The sequence below is a fragment of the Erithacus rubecula genome (genome assembly GCF_903797595.1).
Source record: "Erithacus rubecula genome assembly, chromosome: 9".
Taxonomy (NCBI): Eukaryota; Metazoa; Chordata; class Aves; order Passeriformes; family Muscicapidae; genus Erithacus; species Erithacus rubecula.
The window spans coordinates 22583382-22603414 of record NC_136660.1 but is presented as its reverse complement, the minus strand read 5'-3'; the positions used below and the strand labels follow the sequence as shown (position 1 = coordinate 22603414).

General features: G+C 48.2%; 1 protein-coding gene across 8 annotated transcripts; it reads left to right on the top strand.

The window, feature by feature from the left end:
- Positions 1-104: 104 nt before the first annotated feature.
- Positions 105-12102, top strand: LOC306805094 (uncharacterized protein C10orf95 homolog). 8 transcript variants are annotated; one of them, XM_079312471.1, is made up of 3 exons: positions 714-1183; positions 2528-2666; positions 10166-12102. In XM_079312471.1, the coding sequence occupies exon 3, from the start codon at positions 10230-10232 to the stop codon at positions 10902-10904; it is 675 nt and encodes a 224-aa protein (XP_079168597.1). In that variant the 5' UTR covers positions 714-1183; positions 2528-2666; positions 10166-10229; the 3' UTR covers positions 10905-12102. The 8 variants fall into 8 exon arrangements, with proteins under 8 accessions (XP_079168594.1, XP_079168597.1, XP_079168598.1 ...); XM_079312470.1 differs by having other exon boundaries at positions 1022-1183; positions 2459-2666; XM_079312468.1 differs by lacking the exons at positions 714-1183; positions 2528-2666 and adding an exon at positions 105-127 and having other exon boundaries at positions 10166-11343.
- The last annotated feature ends 7931 nt before the right edge of the window (positions 12103-20033 follow it).

The following is a 20033-nucleotide window of genomic DNA, read 5'->3' as shown; positions in this document are numbered from 1 at the left end:
CGAACAGCTGGGGAAAAAAAATCTGATATTTAATCTGTATCGCCACTGTCCCAGCTTGTGGCCGTTTTCTCTGTCCTTGTCAGTGTAGGAGAGACCAGCCTCCACCTCATCACAACCTCCGATCAGGGTTTTTAAAGAGCAATGAGATCCCCCCTGAGCCTCCTCTTCTCCAAAGAGCGTCTGCCAAGCTGAAGAATGACACAGTGGAAACAAAAATATATGTCTGGCTGCTTGGGCAGGTGGGGCAGTAATCCAGCAAATATGTGATCTCAGTAATCAGCAATTTACATTTCTCTCCCACAAGTAATTTCCATTCATCCTGTGTATTTCAGAAAATAGGGACTATCATTGTCCATTATCATTTAACATCTCTCTGTGGCTCTTTCTCTCAAAGAAGCAACTCCCATGCTCAGTAAATGCATCACCTTCCCTCTCTCACTACAAGAGTTGCTTCCATTCAGCTGTTCTCCAACTTCACCAGGGGAAATTTCACAGGAAAAATTGAGGCAAAAGCCAATTGCTATGTACAGAAAGATACTATTACACCCTATTACTTCCCAATGCTTTTGCACATTAGATTTACTAGTAGCTTCTTAAGCAGGTCATTTTTATAAATTTGTAGAAGCCAGACAACTAATTGTAATCAACATGGTTTGTAATTAAAGAGTGATTTGTAGGTATTTAGCTTCAGCTGTTGAGATCACCTGCAGCAGAGCAAGGCATAAGGCACTAATCAAGGAATCATTTAGTTTGGAAAAGACCTCTAAGCCCGTGGAATCAGGAAGCATCTCAAAGGAGCTGCACTACTGCTGCTGCTGTGCTGGGTGATGATGAGCTGCCCTTGCAGACAGTCACCCATTCAAAACTCCTGTGGAGATTTCTGTCTCTAAAGGTCCACCACAGTGCAGGTGCTAACAATAAGGTAGTGCTGATGGGAGCCACTGATATGGCTTCTTAATTACAAGCTGGAGGAGCTGTGAGTATAAATACCAGCTTAGGTGTAGCTGTGTGTGAGTAAGAGGCTTGGGGGAAGTAAAATTAAGTGAGAGCTGAAGGGGGTTATTTTTGTGCTGTTTAATGGGAGATTCTTCTCTGTATTAGTTAGTTTGTTGCTTTAAAGGTTATAGTTCTTTATGTCTTGTTAATAGTGCTTTGCTGACTTGAGAAATAACCTGAGATTTTGGTGAGTGCTTTTCAGGTTTTTCTGTACTGGCTTTATGTACTGATTTTTAGCTGCTTCTTTACTCATGTTGTGTATCCTTGCTCCCTGTCTCAGCGTGTAATGTAATTGCTGAAGGAATGGGCTTCCTGTTGCTGCCTTTAGGTATAAGGGCAAGTTCAGGCAAGTTTTGCAGCCCTGGTTACTACAGGAAAAACTTCTGTATCTTAGGGCATCTTCTTACTCTCTGTGTGTCCTTAAGGCACTTCAGTGAAAAAGAGCCTGTAGAATGTAACCTGCTTTCTTAAGATCAGGTTGTGTATCCTACTGTTCCTTGGTTGAGTGGAGGCATTGTCTTGGTTGTCTTTTCTCTGCCTGTGAGTATATGTGTGCCAAACAAATGTCTTTCTGTGTTCTACACTTGTAGACTGAGCTATTTTGCACTGTTGTTGCAGTTATATGCTATCTTAAATGTTTGTAGTAGCAGAGCAGTGTACAACTGAGATATTCTGTATTTTGCCTGGCTTTTTAAAACACAACTCCCTTTGGAGGTGGTGGCCCTTTCACATCTGCTGTTTGCTCATGTGAGTGTAAGTTGGTGTACAGTAGCATAACTTGGTTATAGCATTGATCCATGCTAGTGCTCTACTCTGTAACATTCCCAGTACCACCTGCTTGTGAAAGATACTAATGTAAATTGTTATTGTTGTGTGATGAGAGACTTTAAACTCTTTAATTTGGACAAAATTACATAGAAATGCCTTTGAGTGATTGCATTCCTGGAAACACAAGATTTTATTTTGATTCCTATTTAAAAAAAATCAATTACATTATTTGTGAGCTATGTTCCATATTGTCTAAAGACCATAACAGAAAGTAGTTGGGTTTTGGGGTTTTTATTAAGTTATAACCAAGTCGTAGATCAGCAGATGCTGCAGCTGTCTGCCTTGGTGATGCAATAAGAGCAGTATTCCCATGGGTAATTCTAGCTCAGGTGCTTGAACTTACACTAGAAATGCAGTGTGTGTTGCTGTTGTAACAGAAAACCCCCTTATATGCTAGAGGGGTGTGTTGTATGTAATACAACCTCAAAGACTGGATAATCTTTTCTGCTCTGCCCTATTGTTTAGGGTGCTGATTCCCTGGGAAGATTTAGTACAAGTGCATAAGACTGTGCCTTCTGTACTTTCTGCATATCCATCCTGGCTGCAGGATATGTGGGAATGGTATCTAAGTGTATTTAAAGAATGAAGAGTTAAAATACAAATAGCTTTCTGTAATACTGGTGTTTGTCAACAGAGGAAACCCCCTGTAGGCACACATTCCCTCTGGAGCCCTAGGCTGGGTGATCTGTGAACTCCTTTGCAGGATATCAGGAGACTCTCCCAAGAGCACTTCAAGGACAAAGACTTGTTAATCAAGCAGCTGAGAGCACAGAATGCTGTGGAAGTGCAAAACATGTTGCTTTGCTATGCAGACTGTCTGTGTGTAAGATAAGAAAGTACTGGTAGGTAACTAGAGCTGGGCATGGGAATTAAGGCTGGAATTGAATTATTTGTCTTGGAATGCGTAAATAAATAACACATAACCAGGAGGAACCAGATAATTATGGAGTGTCTGAAGCAGCTCTTGCAGGGTAAAACCTTTCAAGGTCACCTGCATCTTATCAGTGTAAGGCTGAGATTGCCAAGGTAACGATATTGGAGTTGTCAGGCTTAAATATGGATGTGGCAAAACTGAGGAACAAATAATCTGGGTGGATTGGCTGTTTGGGAGGAGACTGCCATAAGGGAAGCGTGAATGTGCCAGAAAAAGTGGATCCTGAAATAGGGGAATAATATATAAAGTGAAACAAAGGTAAGATCAGCTGACTAAAGGACTGCAGGTGTCTGTGAGTGATAGTGAAGTCTGAGGACTCAAGCCCACAGGAATTCATGAAGTGATGCTCCTTGAACCTGCTGGACTCTAGGTCAGGTCTGTGTTGGAAAGAATTGTTGTGGGAGGGCAGAGCAAATTGGGGTGGGTGTGCATCCTAGTGCTAAGTGGTGTGGGAGGTAAGGGTGACTCAACAGCATCATGTGTGGTTTGTAAGACTAAATTAGTAGCTTCATAACTGTGTGCAAAGTGATATAAATAGCCATGAGGTTATTGGCCATTTAGTTGACTTAATGGTGTGCTTGATATAAGCTAGTGCCCTGAGTCTGTTCTCTTAACATTGTAATATGGAGGGGAATAGTTGGGGGCTCACCCAGGACTTCCTGATTTGGAAACCTGAGCTAGCTGATATTGAGCTCTCTTCTTTGAAGAAGAGCATGTGTGGATGGAGATGATGAATTTCAGGTGAACTCAGTAAGAGGAGGAGCAGGTCTGTGCAGGCTGTGCTTTAACATGGAGGAGATCCTTATTACTAAAGGCTATGAAATACACATTGGAATATGCTCAGCTAAAGAAGGGAGTAGTGTCGAGATATAGAACTGTGTCTAGAAAATGGTTTAAATGAGAAAAAATGTGATGTCTGGGATGCTGAGGCATGGGATACAGATCTGAGCTTCAGGTGAGGAAGGCATCTGATGCAAAGAGTGTCTGCAGTGGTTATTGGGAAGATGAGAATGGTGGTGGTGGAAGCTTTAATAACACAGAAGTTAGGCTAAGCCAAAATAAGAACATAGCAGAAAAAGAGAAACTGGAGTATATCCAAAAATGTATACTCTTGTGCAGCAGACACCTACTGAGAGAGAGCTGAATGGTGACAGTGTCAGGATCTCTGTGGTAGAAGCAGGCAGGGATGTTTTCTGGAGCCTTGCCTGCTGATGCAGTCACCCTATGGTAACACTCATCATGTTTTATTCTTGGTGGCACAGCTGCTCCAGAGCTGCTGGTTTATCCAGCAGCTGCAGTCAGAGTAGGAGTGGCTGCTCCAAACCTCTGTCACCAGCAAGTTGCATTTTGACTGCTATTTGAGCAAAGTTATGCAGGGGGGTAGTTTCTGGATAACTGCTGCCAAGTAAAGCCTTGCTCTGCAATAACTTGGCCTTTTCCTGGGGTTTTGATTTCATACAAAGTCTGGGCTTTGCACAGACCTCAGAAACAAATGCCAGACCCACACTAGACTTCAGTGCTTTCTGGGAATGTTGCTTTGAATAGTTGAAATGGATCTATTTCTTCTTCAAAGGGCCTCTATAAGGGGTGACTGACTGTAATATGCATTAGCTGCTATTTCCACACTTACCAGTGCCAGCTGATGCTTTTTTCCTTGTGGTGCACTAGTAACAGCAGGGTAAGACTGGTGTCTTCTGGCTTCAGAAGTTAAATTCTCCCCCTTGGCTGAGCTGAAGGGATTGTTCATGGAGCTCTTAGATCAGCTGTGCTTGTGGTATCTTTCCAGTTGGCTTGGGCTGCTGTAAGAATTTGGGTAGTGAAGTAATTCTTGATAGAAAGGTCCCTGCTGTGGGGTGAAGGGAAACAGAGCCAGAGCCCCAGCATTTCTGGGGCAGTTTCTCAGACAGGGTTAAAGATGGGGGAGGCCTGTTCTCTACAGCATTGATTTGTATTGCTGCTAATCACCTTGAACTAGGCATGATGCAGTAACCCCTTGTGCAAGTATTTAATGCTTCTTGGAGTACTTTGCTGGGGCAGTATGGGTTGGTTTTCTCTTGGAGAGTGTAGCAAAATGTGGCACTACTTTGTTTGCGGAGTTGAGTGGACTTGTGTTCAAAATTCAAGTTTTTACATTATTAAGTAGCACTAGCATGGGAATATGATCCTCTAGATTAAAAAAAAAAGGCCTGAAAAGGCCTAGCTTTTAATGAGCTATTGCATTTTCCTTGAGTTCCTGTGTTGTTGCCAGGCGTGCCTGGCAAAGAGAAAGCATCCCATTTAGGGAGGCAGCCAAGTGCCTGTGTCCTAAGACAAGTATTGGTGGTGCAGGTTCAAAGTTATTGTGTTGTGGCTTTTTTTACTGCTCTTCCACCTCCCCAAGAAGTATTTGGAAGTTCTCTCCTGGATGAGTTTTATTGAAAAGAGCTCAAACCAAGTATAACCTTAAGTTGGCAGTAAAGGGATAGAAGTGACAAGGAAAAATATGAAACTGCTTTGTCATGATCTTCTCCCATGCACTATCTCCAGCTACCAGGATGCTGGATAAGTGTGTGGGACTGACACCAGAGTGATGGAAGACAAACCTTGGCTGAATAAGATAATTGAATTTTAACATCTTACTTCAAGCACTCCTTGGAGTTTTGGATTTTAAAAACATCCTTCAAATATTTGTAAGGTGGCAACAGTTTTGCAGACTCTGCTCAAAATGGGGAGACTAACTGGAAATAGCATATTACTTCATCCTCTTGGCTGGGAGAAATTGGTACTTTTTCAGAATTCATTCCTGTACCCTTGGGAGTTGTTACAGAGCAATAGCAGGAGATCCGTGGTGGGGAGCATGGGGTAAAAAGCTAGAAAGAATAGTCTGAAAGCTTGAGTGCTGTAACAGAGGAAAGGATGACTTTATGGGATCTTCATTTGTGAGCTGATTGCAGGCTATGTAATGGGACAAGAATAGTCTTGGTCAAGACTTACAGTAAATTAGATGGCCATGTCCTCTGCCATGGGTCCAGTGTCTCTAAAGTTGTGTTGGCTTGCAGCATTGTTCCCTGAGGAAGTATTCAAACCCATCCAAACTGCCAGCCTGACCTGGGGACCCTGCTTCAGCTGAACAGAAGACTTTGTGAAACCACTGTCTCTAGATGTGTGAGACACTTGTATGAAGTTTCACATGTTGGGTGTTGTGGCACACCTGTATGTTGGTACTGCCCATGATAGTCAGGCTTAATCTTTCTCCTACAAAATGTGTAGTCTAGCATGGAAATGAATATTTACACTTTCCTCTCTTCTGCAGCTCACAGTGGTCACCTAAAAACCAAATTCAAAGCTAGCCTAAGTAATAGTAAAGATCTATGTCCTGAAATCTTCAGAAAAGCCATAGACTTCTGCATTTTTAGCAGGTAATTTCTGCTGCTTTAGATACTAGGAAAGCCCTACCAGACTTGGGCATTTTTGTTTTAACTAGTGGTGGATTCATCATCTGTAGTAACTGAGAGGGCTGAAACAAAAGTTTCTCTTATCAAATGTCCTCTCTAGTTTTGTATTGCAAACATTGCTTGGTTGCTCCATAGCAACTCTGTGTGGGGCAGCTGGTGTGAAGCATACTTTGCTTGGCAGGCCTTTTTTGGAGCTGTGGTGTCAGTCCCCTTGACCTGCACCAAGATGTTTGAGGAGGGAAAGACCCTGCCAGATGACTGGGGCAGTGGGTAAGGGAATTGCTGGAGTCAGCTCTGGCAAGCCTGGGAATAGTCTGCAGTATCATGTTCTCACCAAGAAGGGTATGATGATCTTTTGTTAGTTTTCTGTGACCATCTTTGGAGTTTTCTCTTTTTATTGTACCTGGTGTCTCATCCAGTTCCAGTCAAGTGGGATTTGAACCCTTTTCCAGCAAGGTCAAAACTGCTGGAAAGACTTTAAAAGACAGGCTGCCTTGTCTCCTGCTGTGGCCTTTCTTACTGCTGGGTCCCTTGTTGCTCCCTGCTGCCAAGCACTGCTCCCAGTGCCCTGGCTTGGGGAGGTTTGGCTCCCAGGCACAGCTTGCTGTCTGCCCATCCAGGTCATCTGTGCCACCATACCTGGCCCGTACTGATGGATGTCAGTGGCTCTCAGGAGCACAGAAGCATTTGGCAGAGCTTAGCTTAGGCTTTAAGGACTGCTTTGCCTGTTCCTGCTCAGGACATCCAAGTGCTGGGCAACAGATGTAATTCTTCTTTTTGTTTTAAACCAAGGTATAGCAGAGCTTGAAAGTGAAGCAAAGAAGGATGGTAATCTGGAGAGACAGATCAGCTAGGGTCCCCTATCCCTTTCTGGTCTTCAGTTCTTCCTGAAGAGTTGGAGGCTGATATTTACTTCTGAGATCAGGCCAGCTGGTACTGGAGAAACAAAATAAGTAGGAGCAGGTGGATGATAGTATGGTTTGAGTTGGAAATTACTTAAAGACTATCCAGTTTCAATTTCTCTGCCATGAGCAGGGGCACCTCCCACTAGACTGGGTTCTCAGAGCCCCATGAGGTCCTACCTGGAATGCTTCCAGGGATGGGGCATCCACAGCTTCTCTGGGCAGCTTGCTCCAGTGCCTCACCACTCTCACAGTAAAGAATTTTTATGTCTAATATTTAATTTGAATTCACTCTTCATCAGCTTAAAACCATTCCCCCTTGTCCTATCACTGCTTGCCCTTGTGAAAATTCCCTTGCCTCCAGAAAACTCTTTGAAGACCCCCTTTAAGTACTGGAAGGTGTTATAAGGTCTCCTTGAGAAGAAACTGGGGATTGGACCCCTTCCTCAAGGGGTACCATTTAATGTTGCTGTTTGGAGTTGGTTTTCTTAAACATCTGGCTTTTGATGTCTTCCAGCCATCAGATAGCCTGATAAATGATCACCTTCCAGGCAAACCCTGTTTTCCCTGAAGCAGTGTCTGTTATTACTTCCTGCTAAGTGTGGGACAGGACCAGGCAAGCTGGTAGTGGTGTTTTCAAAGTCCTCTTCTCCTGTACACGTGGATTTGTCATGCTGTGGCTCAGGCTGAAGGTCAGTATGAACAATAGGCAATTGTGTAATGGTGGGGTAAACTGCACTGTCAGCCCCGGGAGCACTGGGGTGCAGCCCTGCAGGGGCAGGGCAGGAGCATTGTGCCTCCTGCCTACCCAAACCTTGTTGCAACACACCTGAGCATTCAGAGCAGAGCCAGGAGCTGGGGCTCTGTGCCTGTGCAGGTAAGGCTGTGTCTGGGCAGTGTGAGAGCTCTGTGCTGGGGCATGGGGAGAGCTCTGTGCTCGGGAGCTGGCAGGGACAGGGCTGCACCACGCAGCTGTGTGGTGGAGCCTGCAGAGGCCACCCAGCCAAGACTTGCCCTGATGGGTTTGCAAACTTCCTCTGGGCTGTGAAGTCTTGTGTAGGCTGTCAACATGCTCCTCCCGGGTAATCTGCTCCTCCCAGGGAAATGTATTTGCTTCTGTGCTGGGGCATGTGACAATGCTGCCCTGAAGCACTTCTAGTCCCGCTTAATCCTCATCTTGTTCTCTCTTATCTCTTCAATTTGCTTCCTCTTGTGGATCATCCTGCCGTGCTGAGCCACCAGCTTGTTCCCCTTATCTTCCTTCAGTGTAAAATCAAAGCAGTTAGTAGCTGTGCTCAGGCTGCCTTGTGATGTACCCTTGTGATATATAAAGTTTAGATGGTCTGTCAATCCTTCTCCTTGCAGCTGCCAGGATGACCTGAGAGCAATGATGCTGAAAGCCAAAATGCAGGTGCTATAGAAACTTTTGAGCAAGAGCTGGTCATCAAGTAGATGTGAACAGCTTCTCCAGGATTGTCCTTAGCTGGTATGGAGCAGCCCACTGACCTAGCAGAAGGGATGTAAACTGGGCTTTGTTTTGTATGATGGATGCAATAGCTGCACACTGTGCAGACCACTTGCTTTGAAATACAAGCACTTCACAGAAGTGTGGATCTCGATAGGGGATGCATGGATGAGCTATTTAAAGAGGTACTGAGACTGGCTTTTAAGATGAGACCACTTATTCCATGTGCCCACCTCGTGCTGCCATTGACATACAACACCCCTTTGGATTTTTGTGCTGGTTTTGAGCAAGTTAAGGCGAGTAGGTAATGAAATTTGTTTCATTTCCTCCTATTTGAGAGGGTGATGGTTATGATGAGCTTTGTCTCCAAGGCTGCAAGTCTTGTTTAAGGGTGCTGCCTGGTCTTGACTCAATGTTCCAGTGTTGTTCTCTGTATGGGGTGAAGGCTTCTAGCCCTGAACCAATGACAAAAGTAGGCTTGAGCTAGTTAGTGTACATTATGAATCTCTAGGAACAGGAGGAACCACTGCTGGTTAAAAAGAAAAACCTCAATTTTGTAGTACCCAGCATTGCTTGTGTTGGGCAATACTTAAAGGACTGCTGAACTTTCATCTCTCTTTCTTGGCAACGTGTGTGAAAGGCAGCTCTAGTTAAGGCTGAAGCAAGAAGAGGCCACAGGATCTGAACTACATGGGAAAAAAAAAATCTAATTTGCTGCCTTTAGTTCTGTGCATGGTCTTTTCCTGTCTCTGATAGCATAGGGCTGGTTTTGTGTTTTGGGTTTTTTTTTTTTTTTAATGCTATATCCAGCTTCCTTTCCTACCCTAGGGGAGAGGATAATGAGTCATGGGAGGACATTGCTTCATGCCCTGGAGGATGCTTGGATATCTGGCAAGGGCAGGCTAGGAGCAGATTCAGCTGTAGGTCAGAGTTGCTCAAGGTAAACGCACACTTTAACTAGTGAGACCAGAAAGACAAACCTGTACATGAGAACTTGTCAGAGGAAATGGCATATGCCTGGATTTTGCTTTAGAAATAAACAGCAGGTACAGCTCTTTTTTTTGCTTATCAGAGTAAAAGCAGAGCTTTGGGAGGATGGGGAGAGAGCCAAGGACAGTTGAAAATCTTTTTAAGTTTTCCTTGTCTGGGCAGGATGTCTGTTGACATGACTGCAGTAGGGTTGGGCTGCTGCCTCTTTTGTTGCTTGCTTATTTTGTTTCTTTCCCTTGTGCCTGCCTTCTCCATGTTCATGCCTGCTCAAGGGCCTTCAGCTCCTTGCAGTGTCTTGTTGCCTCCCAGCACTGCAGGCAAAAGTCAGGAGGATATGAGGTTGACTGATCTGCCCTCGCTGGTCTTTATCAGCTTGTTCTTGTATTTGAAATTGAGATGTGTGGGTTAAATGATGTCTTGCAGAGCAGCTAACAGGCAGCCACTGGCATTGTGGCTCCCTTGTTCTAGGTAGGTTACTGCCCCTGAAAGCTGTGGGGAGCTCCTTGTATTAATTATTAATTAGCTGTTATGTTTACAGTGCTAAGTATATCTCCTTATTCAGCCTAAAATGTATATAACCAATAAAATTCTTTCCCTTCCCCTTCTGTCCTCACAGCTTTTGAGACTCAACAACTACTCTAGAGAAGCGTCTCCTGTGTGAAACCCCAGGCTCCTGTACAATGTACCAATCCAGCTTTGTGCCACGGGAATATTACCCAGCCATGATCCCACCTTCTGCCTACACCTACCCACCACTGAGGCCTGGGAGAGCAGAAGATGTGTCCAGCTCTGTGGTGTTCCCTCCCATCCGCATGCACAACCTCTACAGCCGCCCCATCACCTTTGTGCTGGACCGGAGCAGCTACCCTGACTATGTGGGAGGGCAGGTGGAGTATCACCATCTCTACGGTGCCTCCAATCCCTATATCCACCCATACCACCCCTGGCACTTCCCTCCCATGCTCCCTATCCCTCTCTACAATCCCTATGCAAGCTACTATCCCTATGCTGCCTGCCAGAGGTCAGATCAGTATCGAGACACGTGGCCTGAAGGCTTCACAATGAGAGGGGAGCTTCAATGGGGGAAGCTTGGAAAGGTGTTTGGGCCAAGGAAAGACCTCCCAGAATTTGTGAAGGATGATCTCCGGAGGGTTTATGGCACCTACCCCCGGACCAATGTTTCCATATCCTATCGGAAAGGAGAGTTCTTAGTCAAGGGAGATCCCAAGACAGAAGACCAGGAATGTGCAGTGGAGAGGAAGGTCATCCAGCAGGCTGTGACCCCCAGTGCCAGTGAGGCAGATGACAGCAGTGAGGACCGGAACCGTAAGAAGAAAAAGAAACTGAGGCACTGAGGTAGTCAGATACCCAGTGGACTGATGCTCCAGTACCTTCATGGGAGCCAGCTGGCAGCTCTTTTGGTGTGGTTGGCAAGTAACACAAGCAATGGGTGCCACCATTCCTGTTGGTTTCTTTTAGTTGCTCCCCATGCTCTACAATCTTGTGGCAGATCTACCCTTTTGGATGCACAATGCCCATTCTGTGAAGAAACCACATGACACTTGACTCTTGGTTCAGTTAATTGGTCCTGGTTTTGAAATGAACACTAGATTTTACACTGGTTTGATTGACTGGTCACAGCTTGGTACAGAATCTCCAAACTGCAGGCCTTGATTAGAGAAAATGGGTCTCTTCTTATTTTGCAGGGGAAGGGCCAGTAAACTGGTTCTCTTCCTGGAGAGATAAAAACTGAATTTCCTTCAGGCTTTGAGTAGTGCAGGGTTTCTTTAACACTCTCAAGAGCAATTATCTGTTTGTCTTGTCACTGCTGTTTGTGACCATATCATTGTGCTTTATCACCACTTGAGGCCTATATGCAGCACTTCCCTACACACTGGTGTCCCATCCTCTTACACTTGATAACATGGTGCTCAGTTCTCCTGGCCACATGTCCTTACTGAAACTGCTGTTGAGGCCTTCCTCTGGGTCTGACTGGGCTCTAGTTGGAGGTGCTGGCCCTCCAATGAGGTTACTGGAGTTGTGTGAACCACAGCACTTCCAGAGCTTGGTGGTTATGCTGGAAGCCTGGAGGGCTGTGAGGGGAATGAGTCTTACTTGCAAACTTCTGTACCTTTTAAATGACTATAAAAAATAAACTCAAATGCAAATACTTATTTTTGATTCTTAACTACCTAACTTCAGTCTCCTTTGTGAGCCACTTGCAATCAGATCTGGCACCTTTATGTGAAGTTATGGATGGTTTCTGCCATGGTTCATGCTCAGCTGTGGTAGCTTGTCCTGCTTGGCAGTTCCCTGCCTTGCCCTAGTTTGTTTTCTGTCAGCTTCTCTGGGAACCAGCAGGAACTTTATAAGCATACAGGATAGACAGGGGACCTTCTATCCCCCTGTAGTCTTCCCCTGACCTCCCACATGGGAGGCAATGGGATGTTACCTATCTGCCTAGCAAAGGAGAGACTATGAGTGTCAACTTGAAGGCCCTTGGTTGTTTTGAATTGCTATAAAGTGAAAGCAAGTGGATTTTTTTTTTCCAGTTAGTGCGACAGGTTTTGTTTAACCAATTGCCAAAATGTCTTGGCAACTGCCTGCATTTCCCCTTCCCATTTAGCTTCTTGGAAATGTGTTAACTGCTGCCAGACAAGGCTGCAAGAGGGCTGAACCAGAAAAACTGCTGTAGAAACCTTGGACCAAACTTTGCTGTGTTGCAGACAGTGCCAGTGGGACTTACTGAATGGGCTAGAAAAGGCCTCTGTTAATTACTGCTGGCTAATCAGTTATGTTTTTGGTTATCTAGTATAGGAAAAAGGCAGCAGTTCCTGCTGGATTAGTTGTTTGTTTGTTGAGGTTTTGTTTTTTTTTTTTTTTATCTCTTCCTTGGGTGAGCATGCTGTCCTTCACAGTTAGGCATGTGCAGTTAAATGTCCTGTCCTGTTCCAGCCTTGCATTGGTGGTGCATTCCCTGTTCCTTCAGCAGCAGCTCCTTTGGGCAGTTGAACCCAAAATTCATGCATTGAGTCCTTGTGCAGTGGTGCAGCCCCTCACTGGGGTGTGGGAAGGACTTTCCCATCCCCTGGAGCTGTTGTGGGACACAGCTGAGCTGTCACATCTGGATTCTGCCTGCTATGGGCAGGGGCTGCTTCAGGTGAGAGGCAAACCAGCTCTTCTAGGCAAGGTGAGAAGGAGCATGGGGTTTGCCATGCAGTGATGTTGAAGTGCTACATAAATTGCAAACACTTGCACAATAACTTATCCTAAATGCCATTCCTCCAACTGTTAGGTTCCTGGTGGCAGCATGATGCCACGTGATAATGGAAAGGTCCCCAAAACGTGAGGGGCACAGCCAGGCTCTCCCACAGGTAAGTGATGGATGGGTGAAAACAGCCTGTTGCATGCATAAATACTTTGTCTAAATAAGTGTCCCTGCTGGGGTCATCACCAGGGCCCACAGGGAGACAGAGGGCATAACCTTTAACTTTACCCATCCTGTCCTGTTTATCTTCTCCAAAGTTTTGTTTGGTTTTGCTGCCTGGATGCTGAACAGGAGATTGCTGGGCACACCCAGGCTGTTGTTCTGACAATGTGTATTTTTAGCAGAGGCTCACAATTGCATGCAGTACATCAGGAGGTAGCAATGTATTTATTTTCTCAAATGCCATTTAACTTCCAGAGGGAAGAAAACATTCTATAGTTAGGCTTTTTTTTTACCTTGGGAGAAGATATGCCATAAACATCTAGTAGCTCTCTGACAGCAGATATTTCTATAGTGGCTATAACTCCCCTCCATCCTTAATCTGGTCTCTGTGCAGGAGCAAAGATTTATGTATTCTTTATAGGAAGAGCTCACAGTTGCCTTCTCTTCCTGAAAGTTTGAGGCTCAGTTGCTGCCCAGCTGCAGAACTGAATCCATAGGGCATTTTGGAGGCTTTAACGCCTATGGAATTCAGTTCTCAGAGCCAAGCAGCCAGTGCAAGTCAGCTTCCCCTGGCTCCAGCCAGCTGCGTCTCCATCTGCAAGGGGGGAAAAATAGCAAAGAGCTCGTCATGTCTTTGACACAGGGCAGGCACTGAGCTGACACAGATTTTTGCAACTGGGAGCTGCCACAAGACTCTGGCATCTCTCACCCCAGAAGCAGCACAGACAGACACATCTTTCTTTGGAAACTTTGCTCAAGTTGGCTGGCCTTTTTTTTTTTTTTTTTTTCTCCCCCCCACCACTGCTTCAACATATCCTGTTCTTTGGAGTCACTGCAAAGCTTCAGATCAGCCCTGAGCTCTGCAAACTTGCTGCTAGATCTGTAAGAGAAATGTAATTTCTGCCACCTGGGGCCGGTATTGGCATGTGTGTTGAATCCTCCTAGTATTTGCTTTGTGTGCAGGTGCCACACATCCTTTGAACTAAACTGCTCTTCCACAGTGTGTATATCTGAGAAGGGGCAAACTGTGCCATGGGGATGCTCAGTTCTGTAGGAACAGCCCAGCACTGACCCTCTGCTCCATTCATACTGAAACCAATGCCTACAGGAACCATTTGAACTGGGAGGTGCCAGCTGAGGGGAATGTTTTGTGCAGCTGGTGCTACCACAGATGGACCAGGAAGTGCAGGAGCTTTCTGCGCATTTGGAAGTGGGAAAGGATACAGAGTAATTATGTGTAAAATGAAAAGTGAAAGGCCTTTTCCAGACAGCTCAGAAAGTAGTCAAGGAGGGATTGGTCTCCATCTGGGTTAACCTGGGACTTGCTGGTGCAACCTACAACTATGCACATGTGCTTTGCTTCCCACTGCCCCTACCCTCTGGCTTGGGCTGCAAAGCTCACATGCATGGAGGGGCAGACTTGAGGGACACACGGGGATCCCCTGGGCACCCACAAAGATGCTGATGCTGCCAGCAGCTTTGGGCAGCCTCACAGCACAGTAGATCTTCACCTTCAAACCTGGGGACTGAGCTAATGGCTGAAAAGCTTTTCCTTGGCTCAGCATTAGTTTGGCACAGTTGTGATGACAGTGGCTCAGGCAGCACCAGGAGAGGATTCCAGCCCTTTGTCTGTATGCCAGCAGTGCAGAAGAGCTGCCCTCGGGTCAGCAGAAGTGACGGGAAATGACACACACCACTTTGGAGCACGGGCAAAGATTTCACTGAGCAACTGTCGCACGAGCAGTGAACTCCACGATTGCTCAACTGCTGGCCCAGGGCTCTATTTTAATCCCTCCGCTGGGAATTACAGTTCAATTGGGGCAGCATGAACTCACCATTCTGATGCACATAGCAAAGGAGCCAAACCCTGTTGCACAAGCTGAGGAATCCCAGGCTGAAAGTGCCAGCTCTGGTGTATCCCAGGGACCACGTGCAGCAGTACCACAGGGGCTGCCTGGAGGGGCAGCAGTGAAGGGAGATGGGGTAAAGCAGAGCTTACACCAGGGTCCCCACCCTGCAGCAGGTGCTCAGGGTGAGAGAGGCAGCTCAGGGACCCAGCTGTGTGCTGTGCTGGTTTCCAAACCACTGTGACTTGGCAGGGAGTTTTCAATAGCTCCAAGCTCCTCAAGCTCTGATCTTCTTCCTCCCCTTGCTCTGCAGGCAGCCACCTGTGCAATTGAGTGGGCAGGAAGGCAGCCTGCCAGAGACATTGCAGCCACATGGAAGCATGCACCTGCCAGCCTGAAATGGTTGGCTTTGGGGCCACTTGCAGTCCATCTCATGCCCATGGGGTGGTTACCCTGCAGTTCTGGGCTAAATGAGTGCATCAAAAGCCTTTGTATTTCATGTTTTAAGATGTAAAACGGCTTGGATGCATTTACCTCACATTACTGATGGATGTCTGCTGTTCAAAGTGCCATCCATCTGCCTTAGTCCCTCTGCTGCTCTAAGCAACCACTTAGAAACTGAAAAGAACAGGCCAAGGAAAAGCCTTCTTCCTCATCTTTCTCCATGGGCTGATTTGCCAAGAAAGGGGAAGGGTTTCAAGCAAACAGGCCGGTGAGCAGGATGGGGGTCAAAACCAACAAGCTTTTCCTGACTGGTCCTCCTTCTCTTGCTCCATGGCCCAGGGCAGTGATGCAGGTGTTGGGGCTGAGTGGGATGGCCCAGCAGCCATCTGGTATGGATCCCCTCATGCCCTGTGCCACCTCCCCAAGGTGAGGCGGGGACAGCTCCACCACAATACATTTGGCATCCTACCTGTGGGTGCTGGGACTGGGGCACCCTATTGCCAAAATGCACCAGAAACAGTTTGATTCAAGTGCAATGGAAAGCCCATGGGAGATGAGCTGGGAAAGAAATTATTCAAATGCAAACTCAGACAAGCTCTGACTCTGATTTCATTCCTGGCTGCTCCTGCAAGCAATGTCCCCATAGCATAGCATCTACAGCAGCCTAGATGCTCTGCCTTTGATTCTTGGTTTTCCTGACCCCAGCTTTGGCCTATGTTCCTTCACACAGGCAGAACCAGGGATTGATTTGGCCCTTTATATTTGGGATTATCCCTTGCCTTTAGGAGGTCGGCAGTGGAGTGGGGTGCCAGGTATTACCTGGGAGGGTGGGGATGAATGGAGATGTGAGAACCATTTCAGTGATGGGCATTTTACTGGTGTGAAGGTGCCCTGCCCTGGCTTGACCTTGTGTTTTCTGGAGGCTGTGTCAGGGCCAGGCTGCAGCACTGCACCATGGGGTGACCATTGCCCCAGTTCAGCCCTAGGGCTTGCATCAGGCCAGCTGCCACCTTTGCAGGTGGGGGTTTCATAGCCCCACTGCAACCTGCATCCCCTGACCCTGGAATAGGAGCCCTTGGCTGAAAGGTTGAGAGCTCCTCAAGGCTCCTGAATTCAGCCCAAAATGACAGTGAGTCAAGAGGCACTGCAGACAGTCAGGGGCCCAGGAGGATACTGCTGCTGTGGGGATTTCTCTGTGGAGCTCAGCAGAAATGGCCACATGAGCAGATTTCCCCATGGCAAGCCCCACTGGAGGTGATAGGAGGACGCAGAGAAGCAGAAGCTTGCTCATGGCCAAGTCTGCTGCTGGAGAGCTGTGCTGCAGAGGCATCGGCTGTGTCTGCCTTTAGCTCTGCACTCCCTCCCTGCTGTGGGTACAGGGACAGGCTGGAGCGCTGCCCCGTCCCTCGCTGCTGGGGGAGACAGAGCACAAGCTACTGCTCCAGAGGGGACGTGACTCCCAGGCAGCGCCGGCGCTCAGAGGTTAATGATTTATTGCTTTACGTCTTTAAAACAGCAGCAGCGCCCTCCTTTTGGCATTGCCAGCTAATTATCCCGGGAGTTGCTGATTAGCTAGGACGTGCCTAGGCCTAAGCAGCGGAGTCCTGTGGGCGCTGCACAGTCACCGGCACTGCACTGACATGGTGGCCGGAGCTTTATTCCAGGGAGTTTCACTTTGTCCTCCCGGAAAGTTTGTAGGAACATGCCCCCCGCCGTTTAAAGTATGAGAAGCACGAGTCCGGTTTTGCAGGTTACCAAAAAAGCCACGGGTAGAAGCGGAGATGCTCGTGCACGCACACGGTGTCTGCCACCTCCCGTCCCGCTCCCCGCACCGGGGCGGGCGCGTTGCCATCAGCCGAGAGACGTCACCGTGTCCCCGCTGCTCGGCAAGGGCAGAGCCGCCGCCTGCAGCGCCAGAGCAGCAGCCAAGAGATCCCCTCGTGCCCAGAGCCCCCCCTCCAGCGCAGACCCTCCCTGGACCCGGGTGGACCCGGGTACTCACCCCGCAGCTCCGGCTCCCGTCGAGGCGGGTCTGCGGGCGGCGGGGCCGGAGGCACTGTTAAATATTGCAGCCGACTTACTCACTTCTCTTCCTGGACGGCAGTGCAGAGTTTCCACCCACTTCTTTCACCTTTGGTTTCCAGGCTTTCTGAGAAAAGGGGAAGCCGTGGGAGGGAGCAACCGGCATCCCCGTGCCAGGGCCACGGCCCCCAGCAGCCTCTCCTTCCCGGGAAGGGGCGGGTGCCAGAGGGGGCCGCTTTCCCGGGAAACTGCAGAGTGGCTGGGAGTGCCTTGTGCTCAGCACTCCACGACCCTCTGGGTTAGGCAGATTTCCCTCCCCGGCCGAGTGGAAGGGGCACCTGAGTCCTGTCTCTCTGGCACAAGCTCTAGGGTGGCTGCCTGACCAGCTTAGCCTTCTCCTTTGGGAATGAAAATCCCCCCGGGACTCAGTCCTACTTTGGCCTCACCCCACCAAAGCTCATTCAGATCCTCCTTTAACACAGTGCCTCTGCAAGTGGAGACAGTGCTAGAATTGGGGTCACATACACATCACTGACCTGTGATGAGCTGTGTCCATCCTCAGCCTCCAGAGCCCTGCCAGCAGCAGGTGCTGCCAAGGGCCTGGGACTGTGCCAGTCAGTGTTTCATCCATCCAGTGGCCATGCCCATTGGCACCACAGGGAGCTGGCTGTCGTCCCTGGGGACATTGATAGATGATGTTCCCTGGGACATTGTGGCTAAGCAAGTCGCCCCCACTAGCTGCTACCAGCTCTGTCTGGCATGTGTCTGGTGGGAGTCCTTTTTCCTAAAGTCTAGTTCTCTAGCATTCTGTCAGTGTCACCAAACATACAACCATTGTTTTTGCTCAGAAGTGATGTCAGGTTCCCCAAGGTTCCCCTTTGCCAGAATCTGGAAATGAAAATCTGGGGCCCCAGCATTGGCTATGCCACTGAGCTGATGGTGTGGTGAGCACCACTGCTCCTTCTGTGCCATGGTAAGCAAACCCAGAAATAAACTGGCAAATCAATTGATGGGGGATGGCGAGGATGCCTCACATGCCTGACTGCCTGCACCACCCTGCCCGGGCTTGACAGCTGCCCCGCAGGTTCAGATAGAATTTACAGAGTGGTTTTGTCTTTTGGGAGCTGCCATGGTGTTTCTGGAGTGGGAAGCACCTAGAAGGCTCTGTCATGGATGTGACCAAGCTGGACCCACAGTTTTATCAATGCAAGTCCCCAAAAAAGGCAACATCAGCAATTCAGAGCCCTGCAGTGTAATTTCAGGTGGTCAAGTGTGGCTTGTCTGCAGACCTCAGCTTTGCATGATCTCCACTCTCTGCCCGTTAGCTCTACCAAGGAGCTGGACTTTTGGCATGTGGATCCATGACCTAAAATCTCTCTGATTTCTCAAGGTGGGGCTGCCCTCCTGTTCACCTGCTGCAGTCACACCCAAACATGACACAGGCTATGAGCACCCAGCACTCCCTCCCCCCAGCCATCACTTTTGGCAGCTCTTTGTGCCACACTGGAGGGCTGGAGATCTCCCTGCTCCTTCCTGCTTCCTGCTCAACTCTTCCAAGGCAGCACTGCAGCATCAGGGATCCACCATTGGGGATGGAGCCTGGCCAAATCCCTCTCTAGTGCTGGCTGCATTGCTTGTACTTGCTGGGGTCAGACCTTGGGCATCCCTCTGGCTACTGCTCCTGATACATTCCCCAGGACAAATCTTGCCCCTAGAGGAGTTATCCCCCTTCACAGTACCACAGCTGGCTTGACCATTTCTTTGCACCCCTCTTCTTGGCACTTGGGTCCCCCACATGCTCTGTATGTGTCTGCCTACTGGGAAGGGTCTGGGGAGCTCCTGAGTTGGAAAACCACTGGGAACAGGGGAAGAAGCAAAGAAGCAGACAAGAGAGAGACACAAGTAGGGCAAACAGGGGATGAGCATCAGGGCAGCTCAGACCCTGCAAGGGTGGGAGGAAGAGAGTGCACAGGTTTGCTGGTGAACAACTTTGCCAGCTCCCACAATGCAGGTTGTGGGAGGAAGAGAGTGCTTGGAGTTGGAGTGACTGCCTGAATCCCAGTTTTTATAGGTCTGGTCAGCAGAGGTGAGCAAGCAGAAGCAGCCTCTGAGGTCATCCCTTCCCTGCTGTTCCTAGTCCCCATTTCTTTAGATTGCCCCAGTCTCCTTCAGCCAAAGGCAGTAGGTGTGAGTGAGGAGCAGCCTGGCCCAGCCTCCTGCAGAAGGACAGTGGCTTGGCATTTACTGGGGGCAAGTGGGAGCTTCCTGCAGCCTCAGTGTGCTGGGAGGATAGCCAGGCACGAGGGCCTAGGTTTGCCCTTGTCCTTTGGAGAGGAAGCTGGGGAACTGCCTCTAAAAGGATGGGACTTCACCCTGGGGGGAGAAAATCCACCTTCCAGCTCCGGGGAGGGGGCAAAAGAAGAGAGAGCAGCATGCTTTTCCTACTCATCCAAAGAAATTAGGGTAAAATCCCCCACCTTTGATCTCCTGTGACTGCAGAAAAAGCCAGGCAGCAGGACCAGGGTGTGGTTTAGTGCTCAGAAATAAACAATCAATTAGAACACCTCACAGTGTAACTGCTGACAGCAGAGAGTAGCCTGAGGGAAAGGCTGATGTTTGCTTTCCCAGTGCCTAAGCCCCACAGCACTGTAGGGTTTTGAATGAATGCTGATGCAGCTGCTCCTTGCCCTGGGGCAGGACACTGGAAAGAGGACCAGTGAAATGTCTGCAGCCTCCAGGAG

Excerpts from the sequence above, each read along its gene's own strand:
- LOC306805094 (XM_079312471.1), top strand. The coding sequence starts at position 10,230 with ATGTACCAATCCAGCTTTGTGCCACGGGAATATTACCCAGCCATGATC.